The sequence below is a fragment of the Gambusia affinis genome, linkage group LG14 (genome assembly GCF_019740435.1).
Source record: "Gambusia affinis linkage group LG14, SWU_Gaff_1.0, whole genome shotgun sequence".
Classification (NCBI taxonomy): domain Eukaryota; kingdom Metazoa; phylum Chordata; class Actinopteri; order Cyprinodontiformes; family Poeciliidae; genus Gambusia; species Gambusia affinis.
In genome coordinates, this window is record NC_057881.1 from 12,314,702 (window position 1) to 12,325,982 (window position 11,281).

General features: G+C 38.5%; 1 protein-coding gene across 1 annotated transcript; it reads right to left on the reverse strand.

Annotated features, from left to right (window-relative positions):
* Positions 1-111: 111 nt before the first annotated feature.
* spag1a (sperm associated antigen 1a) lies at positions 112-10,827 on the reverse strand. Its single transcript, XM_044139442.1, has 7 exons — positions 10,324-10,827; positions 8,682-8,781; positions 7,476-7,628; positions 6,369-6,526; positions 4,848-4,989; positions 3,967-4,093; positions 112-3,885 (listed from the first exon to the last, which is right to left on the reverse strand). Exons 1-7 carry the CDS (start codon positions 10,646-10,648, stop codon positions 3,751-3,753), a joined length of 1,140 nt encoding a protein of 379 aa, XP_043995377.1. The 5' UTR covers positions 10,649-10,827; the 3' UTR covers positions 112-3,750.
* Between the last annotated feature and the right edge of the window lie 454 nt (positions 10,828-11,281).

An 11,281-nucleotide genomic window follows, 5' to 3' on the forward strand; every position in this document is an offset into this window, starting at 1 on the left:
AGCTTAGTTTTTGTTTTTTTTGGGTTTTCCATTTATTTAACCATTTTTCTTTTCTTATTTATGCTTAATATAGTTTCCCTTTGTGGAAATAATTTCTTTTTACTCTTTGAGGAAGGCATGTGTTGCTTAAAAGTTGTAAAAGCAAAAATGATAACAAACAGCATTCACACTGTTGTTTATTTACATTTATATTCAGTTATTTACATACAGTACATGCTTTTACATTCCATTACAATAAATAACAAAAAAAAAAACATTCCAGATAGAGCTGAGTTTATTCATTTAAAATTGGAAGGGATTATTTTTAATCAAAGAAAAAAAAAAAACTAATGAAATGAATGATGTGGCACAACGTGTTGTATAGAGTTACATGTATTCTTGTAGTGACACGATTTGAAAACCCTCCTGTTTAAAGTAGAAAACACTTTGAATATTTTAAAAAGATCTTGCTTACTTTCAGAGTTTGAATTTTTTATAACAGTTTAGAACAGTTTTTATAGCATTTTCAACAAAATGCCACATCTTCTGTAGAAAAAGTCAAAGTAGATTTTTGTAGATTATTCAAACGGATCATTTGTTGCGATGACGTACTTCTGCACTGAAATGCAAGAAAATTCCACAGTTTGGCTCAATTGGTGTTGAAATTTGTATTTTCATAAACAAAAATAAAATTTCCTTTAAAAGCAGTGAGATTTGTTAAAGTATATCCAAAAGCATTGTTTGAAAAGTTGACAATGGAAACTTGTTTGGGCTGCGGTCTGCATGTGTGCAGTGTTCAAAATAACTTTTTAAAGAGTAAAGGTGGCAATTTCTAACTTGGATCATTAAATTTAGAAAAAATTTCATGTCACTGGTCTTATTAAATAATTTTAAAAGTTTCTAAAAGTGACTAACTGGGTATAAAGGTTACCAGAACGGTATTAAAGTTAATTTATATATCTATATGCTGATATGTTTGCCTTTTGTATACGTCTGTCGTCATCCCACTATGAGTAAATATGGTTGTGAAGACGCTTCATCTTCTTAGAACCACAGGGGTTTTCTAATAACACAACGTCATGGCGTCTGTACAGTCATCAAACCTCATGAGGTTTGATGACTATTTTTGAGTAATTAAGTAAATGTGTAAACCAGCGCAGATTCACTGCCCCGATCCTAGAGGTAATCCCAAAATTACAGCCTTCGTACTCCTGGCAGATTCTGGTTTAAAGTACTGTTAGATTGTTACCAACCTTGTTTCCTGACTGGAAATAATATTAGCGCTTTGGTGTGGCTCAGACTCTGGATTTGCGTCCGAACGATGGAGGCAAAGATTAGGGTGACGACAACGAGGCCTTCCTGCGTCAAAGTTTATAATCGCAGATAAAGTTACATACCAGTGCAAACATGAAAGATAAGTTGGTTGAGTTTTCCTCACTGATTATTGAGGAAGGTATAAATAACTTTCGACATGCCAATGGAAAAAAGTAAACTAAAACAGTTTTATTATGTTTTCAAAAACTCCTGTCTCATTTTTTTATTAAAAGGATTTTGATCACGAGCAAGACGTAAAAGAAACAATTGTCCCGTCTACTGACCCTCAAGCCAAAGCAAAATACACAAGTTCATATAGTAAAAGGAAACTTCAACACAATAAAGAAGTTAACCTGTAAAACAAATTTTACAAAGTAAAAAATAAGAATTGTTTTGTTACTGCTGTAAAATCTTTACTGAATTAAATGAAATTGTTTATATATTCAGTTTTTTCGCTGTGCCACAAATAATCTGCAACTCCAACATAAACACATATAACAGTTTCCCTCCAATGTTTTTTTTATTTTTTATTCCCAGCTCAGCTTTGAAGCAGACATCTTTAAAAACAAACCAGCCTAAAAGTTTTAATCTTGGCATATTTCATTCTAAGCTTGGTAGAAATCTCAATAAGGCACGCATTATTTTCCACTCAGTCTTTCCTTATTTCATCCACACACACACACGACAGAACGCTGAACCGTGTCGAAAGTACGTCTATTTACAATATATTACATCACAAAGGGGAGGATTAATAGCGCCGGCAGCTCACATGTACCTTGACATTAGCCTTTTCAAATGGAGCATCCTGTTACGTAAGCCTGTGTGTGCAGACTGGAGCAGCTGTGGCGAGCCGAACGCAGAGCGCAGATGGTTGTTCACGGAGCTCCAGTCCGGAGAAAACGTTTCGTCATTCTCCATTTTTTTGTGTGTGTTTTTGCACTGCCGATGAATGAAATACGGCTGCACTCTCTGCCAGAACAAAACGAAAGCCGACTGCCAAGCTGGGATTTGTCACATATAAAGCTCCTAATGATCAAGCTACATCGTAGATCAGAGATCTCTTCTTTGCAGGTTTCCTGGAGTTTTAAAAAGTAGGAGGAAGACACTGCGTCTACTTTTAAAACGAGGTTTAAAGCTTTTGAAAAAGCTTGCAGTTATCCTGAGCTGTCTGTAGTTTTGCTGCTTTAAGCTTTAGGCTGCTGGAGGCCAAACTGACCATTTTTACTCACTGCAGCATTTTCCTACTACTCTCCAATTTTGCTGTATTTCAACTTTCGCTTAACAGAAAACTAAACTGGGAATATAAACTGAGCTAATAAACTGCAGTATTTAATAGTTGGGATTGAACTGGAATGTATGTAATTGACTTGAATTTGTCTGTGTGATTAAATCAGACCGAACTTTTAACATTTTAGGGAATTTGGCATATTAAGATTATTTTTTACTCACTAAATGCCAGAAGATGAGAAACTTTTAGACTGTAATTTGTAATACTTTCTTCAAACTCAGAAGTTTACAATGGAAGCATTTAATTGCCAGAGCTAGGAAATAAATTCTTTATAATGAAATACAAATCACGTTAGAGCGAGGAGGTTCAAGTTCCCATTTTAGCAACATAAATATAAGTTTCTATGACAGAGTAGGACTTTTCAAAAAAGCATCTTCTGAGCCTGTTTGTTCTAGATGTTATAAGTTATAAGTGATTGCAGGTATAAACACAATAGAAACATTGAGGGATCGTACAGCTCAGGAAGAAGAAAGTCAACATTGTGAAGGAACCACCACAAAGCTCTGGTGTCAGACTCATACAAACTTTGTGAATAGAGCAGAAAATCTGAGTAAGAAAGGGAGAAGACGGCCTACAAACCTGACTCTGGTTACACCGGTTCTGTCAGGAGGACTGGGCCAACATGTCCCAAAACCATTGAGAGAAGCTTGTAAAGCGATACCCAACTACAGAACTACAGGGAAATTTATGTAAACTCAAGTTTAAAAAAGTATCTTTGGTTATTCTGGCATTCAGCAAATAGAAGTAATTTTGGGAAATAAACATAATCTTAATGATAGTAAGAAAAATGTCTGTGGTAAAAGTGTATCTGTATTGAACATTGAATCTTTCTTTTATTACTTTAGCAATGAGAACATAAATTTACCGCTTATTTTAATGAAATGTTGAGTTGAAATCCAGTTCATCCTCTACTTGCTCAGTTAAATACAGGAAACAGAGAAATCTAGGCAAAGAACCAAACCTTTAACTTGCCTCTGTTTCCCCCTGTGAACAATGAAGCATCGCCACGCCTGCAGGAATTCATCAAATCTTAAGATTTTGGAGGCTTTTTTTGATTTCGTTGCTTTGCTTGTTGTATCATGTGCAATATTTCTATCCATTACACACAGCCTTCTCTGAGTATGTGGTGCTTGTGTTAGTGCCGTTAAAATCCGTTCTGCTCTTCCACCTCATGTGTGATCAGCTCTGTTTACCAAGCTTTGCCTCAGCAGACTCGTCACCTCCTCCAGCTCCTGCTCGGCCTCGTGGACTTTGGGGTCCAGCTGGAGGACCTCCTGCAGGTCGCTGCTGGCCGACAGGTAATCCTGGCAGGTTTTCGCACAGACAGTGTCAGGAAAACAACAAGTACAACTAAAGTAAACCAGTGGTAGTAGCGTGCTGGTCACCTGCAGTCCCTTAAAGGCCAGGGCCCGTCTGTAGAAGGCTTTCTTATTGGCTGGATCCAGCTGCAGCGCCGAGTCGCAGTCCTGTTTGGCCTCTTCGTACCGATTCAGCTTCAGGAAACAAATGGCTCTAGTAAGAGAGGAGAATATTAAATAAGCATAGGTTTTTGTTTTGTTGGTTTTTTAAAGAGTACTGTCACACTTGACGTGTCTCTGATCTTGTCTTGTACAAATATGGTGCCCTCTACTGTTTGTCTTACAATAAAGTTCCTGAAGAGGAAAATTATCTCCATCTATTCATTGGAGAACATTTAATGCCCTAAAAAAGCCTTTGTTGCAGCATTTCTATATATTAAATCAAAGCTATATTGATACAGTTCTGTCAGATGTTGATATATACACTCATATTAGCTTAACTTTGGACTTTTCCTGTTTCTGAATGGTTCTTTTTGTATTAAACGGATGAGGTCATCCCAGAACTTTGTTGCTTTGTCCAAAATCAGTTACAAGCCTTCCAGCTTAAACCTCATCTTTATTTAACAACAAAATGGTTAAAGCACAAAAATAAATCAGGCTTCTGGAATGGGGCCTGAATAAAAAAAATGTAATCTGCAAAAAAGGCAGCTCTGTGGATGAAAATTTTCATTTTGACCCGATACATATTATAGAAAATGTACAGTAAATGAATTTACGTTTTATGCCAAAGCACCCTGGAAAAAAATAACTGTTCAAATAAATCAATAAAAGTCTAAAATGATAATGCTATTCGTGCTCATGTTGGGTCTGTGACCAAATCTGTGTCCTCAGCAAATCAAGCCGTACCTGCGTCACTAAAACACGCTTTATGATGCGAAACATGACTGTTTCTGTTGTTTTGGACTAACCTGTTTGTGTAAACAGCACATTCATCAGGTTTCACTGAGAGACACTCAGTGTACTTCTCCAGAGCCTCCTGGAAGAGGCCCTTCTTCACCAGGCTGTTGCCTTCGTGTTTGAGTAAAGTAAAGCGAGCCTCGTTTCTTCTGGCTGCAGAGAGAAAAGCAGAAGATTCATCAAAACCTCCCAACGTAAACGAAGCAAATAAAAATCAGCACTCCTATGACTGATAATACAGAGCTACGTTTCATGAAGGGTCGGCTTTTCAACTAATAGACGCTTCGGGAGATGACGGCGTTTAATGGATTTCACTTAAGAAGCCTGTCGAGATTTTTTTCAGGCCTTACCAATAAATGAAGCGGAGCAGATGAGTCGATTCCTCCTGAGCTAGCGGTCTGCTGTGCTGAGAAAGCCTCTGCAACTAATGACTAACTAATGAAAACGCCCCAACGCAGCCACTAAAACATCCACAGCCTCGGGGGGATAAAACATATTTGCAAAGTTTATCAAACATATTTGCAAAGTTTATCAAACATAATTTCACGTTAGTTTCCGCGAAGAACAACGCGACACGTCACCCTTCGTGAAAGATTATATTCAACCATCGAGAGTTGGAAGGCAGTTGAAATCAGTTTAGACTTTTTCATTAATTTTTTTGGGAAACATTTCCGCAGAATGTTTTTACTGTCCATTTTGAACATTTGAAAGGGAAAAATGTGGCGTGTATATATATATATATATATATATATATCATCAGTGCTACACAAGTAGGTTTTGTGAGTCGTTAATAAAATGATTCTCCAATATATTTTCACAGAAAATTTTGAGAAACACCAGTCAAGACATTTTTAAAACTTTACAAGAACGTCTGGCTCCATAAGAGAAAAATATCTAGTACTGAAGGACAATTCAAGACTTTGTTGAAGCCTGAAAAGTAAAGTGATTCCCCAGGAAGAGCTGCAGCTGTTCTGCGAAGGAAACTCATTAATTGATCATGAAATCATCTGCCTGTGTCACTCAGGGACTTCCTCCTGTTAGGATTTAGTTTTATTTTCTTAATGAGCACAATAAAACAAGTTATTTCCATGTTTGTATAAGTTCTGCGAGAGACACACATGATGTATTGAAATCCGTTTTCATGCAGCCTCTGAGTAGAGCCGTCTGGGCTGTTTGAAGAGTCTGAACCCGGAGGAAACCCGACCTGGATTGTTCCATTACAGCAGCACTACAGTCTGCGTGGATCGGCTTCTCTCTGCATTATTGATACGACTCTAAACACACACACACACACACACACACACAGACGCTGTCAGCTGGAGCACCTGCAATCCTACTCTGCATTTACACACTCGTTCCTTGTGAATTCTGCTTTCTGATATCACATTCTAATGTAATTTTCAATCTACTTCACCACTACTTTCTTATTCTATGTTTCTCAGGGTGAATTTAACAGAGTTCAGTTAAGTGCTGATCATATTAACACAACATCGGCTGTAAGTTTCAGGCAGGGATAAAGTGATGGAGCCAACCTTCCTCCTGCGCGGCCCTGGCGGCTCGCGCCTGCGCCACCTCGACGCTGACTGGTTTCTCTCTGTGCTGCTGCTGGACGGCCCACGGGACGACAGGAATCTCTGGAAGCGTTTCTCTCCATTCAGGCCCGTCCTGCTCGATCAGCACCTTTGTGATCCTGGCAGATAACAAGGAGAGCAACGCGACATAAGTGTTTTCCCTTAGTAGGCAAACACTGGAACCACTGCGGGGGGTTTGTTTGCTGAGCAGTGATAAAAGGCGTAGCTTAGTGGAAGGAGGAGACGAAGAAGTTTGATCTGTGTGCAAAAATTGTCTAAATAAAACTAAATGGTGGCTACTTCTCATCTGAGACACGTAGAACTGCTGCGTTGGACTTCATTAAGCGGTTCAGAGCGGTTAACAGCTTGTAAAGATTTACTATAAATCAGTCAATGTGGAGTGAACTGTCATCAAACAGTGCAACGAAATCAACAGAACTTCTCAAAAGCAACAGATTAACATTAAAAATTCAAGTGAAAACACAAATCAACTTTTATATAAACTAAACAGTTCCAAATCTCTATTTTCTACCATCAACGTTGAAGAACGTCAATATTGTTTATGACATTAATTTCGACATAATGTCAATAGTGGATCTAACTCAGACGACAGCTTTTCACTCAATATCCCAATAAAACAATAAACAGTTTTGAAGGTAAGCTTGGACGTCATATTAAAGGAGCAGCGTCAGTTTTGCATAAAGAACTTAGAAATATAGTAGAAATACAGCCCTACTACCCAGAATGCAAAGCTAGCTGCAGGAAATTGAAAAGCAAATAATTCTCTCACATCTGCAAAGTTAAAGTTAGTAACAGTAGATAGGATTGTCATAACCTGCCACTGACGTTGTGGTATGTCACCTCACCATCAGATCAGAGGTGTAAACAGACTCTACTCCGATGCAATGCCCACGCATCACATCAAAAGTTGATTAGATTTTCCTTAGTCCACTGAATAAAACTCATAAAAGACATAACACTGAAAAATACGTTCATTCATTTCCGAGTCGGTCATGACTCCTAAACTTGACCGACTCAGAAATGGCTTTGTGTCTGTGCTGATCCAACCTGTGGACGCTGTCATGAGCCGCCTGCACTCCGGTGTCAATCTGCAGCACCGTCTTGTAATCCACGTAGGCCTTCCTGTAGCGCTCCAGTGACTCATGGGCCATGGCTCTGCGCAGCAACGGCTTCAAGGAGAAGGGCTGCAGCTCTAAGGCCCTAAGAGGATCAGAGAAATGCACAGACCGGATCAAGCCAAGTCCTTCACTGCGTGTGTCAGTGTGTCTGTGTCAAAGGTGCAACCTGAAGCTAGTTTCATTCAGGAGTACACAAATAAGTTCATCCTAAAACAAATTATGTGGAATCTAACCCAAAATTTTACACTTTGCCTCCAGAATGCAGCAGAAACAATATGAGTGAGATAGAGTATAAATCAAAACAAATTTCAGGTTACATTTTTGTTAATTAAATCCAGATTTTTACAACGACATTCAGTGAAAAAAATACATGTGCCAAAACTAAACGAAGAGAAAAGGAAGAACTAAAAACACATAAGAATTGAATACAAAAACAGCAATCGATCAACAAACAAACATGTAAACCAAATAATCCAGAAAGAACCATCTTACATTATAAAGTAGGATTTTTTTTTTTCTAGGCTAGATACTGTTGAAATTTGTCAGTGCGGTTTGAAAGTAATGACTTCATAATCTCTAAGTGTTATCATTTACAAGATTTAGACTGTGAATCACATTCTGTTGCTAAGGCAAACAATTTTATTTTTGTAGCTGCTTAAAATCACCTCCATATACTATCCCCTTTCTCCTATTGTGTACCTCACAGTTCTGTATTCGGGCCCCTATTGTTTTCGTATTACATGCACCATCTTTTGTATATTTTGAACTCTTTTACTGGCATTTCTCATCACATCTATGCCTATTATAATCAATGATATGTTTCTTTAAGCTTCTCACCAGGTTTATGGGCAACATTGTTGCAACTTCTTATATTAAGAAACTTTTTTTCATGCCTAAAAACATCCTGTAAAAATTTTTTGATGTTGTCTTTGTCTGACTTTGAAATCAATAAATAAATCAATATGAAACACTGAAGTGCATGCAAAAGTTTAAAAAAACAGAAGAAATTTGTTTCACAACACTGTAAAAATTTATTGTTACTTCCTTACTTTATCTTATTAGCAAAATTGTATTTAATTAAACTATCCTCTAATCATAACAGAGATATAAAAACAATGAAGATTTGGTCACACACTTGTTGCAGTCTTGAATGCAGTCGCCGCTGTTTCCGACCTTCAGGTGGCAGGCAGCTCTGTTGGAGTAGAGGATACTCAGATCTTCTGGACTGTCAATGCCTGCAAGGAGAAGAGTAAAAATAACTCATCTGACAAACCAGACTCCTAAATGTCGTGTTTTGATTGTTGAGTCTATGTTGCATTGTGTTTCTGTGTTTGATATGGTGTAAAGCACCTTGAAATGCCTTGCTGCTGAAATGTCCTATAGAAATAAAAGTTGATTGATTGATTAAACATCCTTCATGTCTTTATTCTTAAAAGCAAGTCCTACGCAAGGGAATAAAAACACTTCTTCTAAATATTCCTCCACAAAATGATAAAACTGGCCCACTTTAATCAGTTACAAAATGTGAACAAATTACTGGATGTGCTCACAGCTCCTGGTGTTGAATGATTTCTGAATTTTCTCTGAGTTTCTTGGCAGGAAGCAGAACAAGACTTTTTTTAATACTACCTTTGCAAGCAAAACAAATTAGATAGAGATTTTATCTTTTAGGAAACAATAAACTATTACTGTTAGTGTTTTCCTCTAAGTGCCAGTTAACTTGGCTATTATGTCAATTTTACTTTTTTAAAACCCTCTTGAAATGATGCAGAAGCAAAGTCAAAAAGATAAGGTATCTGCTCTTAAATGGTTTCTACATTTTTAAGAATAATTCAAAAACTGTGCCATGCATTCTTGCTAAATCCCCTTAAGAACAAACTTTGTGGAACTACACTTTAACGTTACAGCGTCATTAGAGGTTTGTTACTAACAATGTTGCAACTAATTTTCTTTTCAGTGTAACTCAAACTCTGCAAGATTGGAAGGAGACAGCAATGTCCACGTTCTGCCCCTCATTCCCAGTTGGATGAAGGTCTGGACTTTGGCTAGACCGTTTTAAAATAAGAACAGGATTTGATATGCTCTCCAACAGTGTTTTTTCCACGCTAGCTTCTCCATCCATCTTCCAATCAACTCTGACGAGTTTCCCTGTCTGCTGAAAAAAGGCAGACAGCATCATGATGCCACCACTGTGTTTCACAATGATATTGGAGTAAATGAAGTCCACAATTTTCTGAAGATGTTTATTGAAATAAATTTGAAAAATGCAAACTGTTTTTAGTTGTAACATGACATCTGCATACATAGGTCACCTGGGACACATGATGTCTGACAGGTGAGCTCAGAGTCATATTTACTCTGTATTTGAATTGCACAGTTATAATAAGCAGTGTCATAATATAAAGCTACTGTTTTATGCAGTGAACTATGAAGCCAAATTACATTCAGAGCCAACTCTAATCTTATTGCCATTGGGAGGTAAAAAGATATTTCCATCAATTTAGTAAGCCATCCAGCTGCTGTTTATAGTTGCAATAAACAGTACAGAGAAATAGACTTGTTTTAAAAGCCCATTTAAGCTTTATCGCTGAAAAAATATATTTATTTTTAAGCAGAAATGCCAGAAATACCAGAAATATTTTAGTTGTTAATAAATGTAATGCAAATGAGGTCAGTTTAAACGTTTGGGGGTGTTAAAACTTAATTATGACAATTTATCAAGGTGCTAAAGAGTTGTTTTTTGTTTGTCTTCTGGGTTGATTTGAACTGTTTCTCACCTGCATCAGAGCATCCATCTATAGTCTGGGTGTACTTCTCCAGCGCGTCTCCAAACTGGCCGTTTTTAAAGAGGTAGTTCCCCTCATTCTTCAGCCGGGCCAGGTGAGGAGGCAAAGCACCGGCCGGAGCATCCAGGTAACTCCTATCCATCCCGGAGCAGTCCGGCTGCCGCTGCTGCGGCTCCTCTTCCCCACCTGCCAGGCTGTTTTCTCTCGGAGCGCCATTGGCGACCTCCTTTCCGGGAGCTCCGTGAGTCCGCGGGTTGTCCCGTCGCGGCGTCCCTCCTCCGCCGCTGCCGGAGGGTTTCTCCTGCGCGTTCCCCATGGCTGCACTCCTCTCCGCAGTGCGTCCAAACTCTTCCTCCCTTCCTGCTTCTCGGTTTCTCTCAGAGCTGCAGCTACATCTATGGACTGGCAGGGGGATTTCTGCTGGACACACCTCCAATCGGAGGTGTCAGAAGTGACGTCAGAGCGGGTGGGGGTGGGGGAGCCACAGTGATGCAGAGATGCCGCAGCAGGCAAACTGATGGGGAAGACTCGGGGCTGAAGGCAGGGGCGGTGCTAGCATGAAAAAGGGACCACTGAACGCACTCCCCCGCCTCCTCCCGCTCCCTCGGTCAACACTCATTTAGCAAGCAAAGCTTTTTGTCGAAATTAATTAGAAATACGACACAAATTTGATTAGATGACGCCACAACAGCACAGAAAATCCAGTTGTTTTTTTTCACTAGAATTGAGCCCTCATACATGTTAAATTGTGTTTTCAAAAAAGTTTGCTAAGCATAAAACAACATAGTAAAGCTAGATCAATTAAACATCCAAGATTTTAATTAGAGATGGTAAAATGAAACCCACATTCTTTACCATTTAAAGCACCCCAAAAGTTTCCTTTACTTTACCATCAAATCATAACCTGTCAACTGTCAATCACTGTCAGATATTTTTATGACTAAAGTTT

Coding starts and splice junctions, on each gene's coding strand:
- spag1a (XM_044139442.1), bottom strand. CDS start 10,648: ATGGGGAACGCGCAGGAGAAACCCTCCGGCAGCGGCGGAGGAGGGACG. Junction 8,782..10,323: donor AGATGGATGCTCTGATGCAG/GTGAGAAACAGT, acceptor TTCTCCTTGCAG/GCATTGACAGTCCAGAAGAT. Junction 3,886..3,966: donor TGGCCTTTAAGGGACTGCAG/GTGACCAGCACG, acceptor AAAACCTGCCAG/GATTACCTGTCGGCCAGCAG.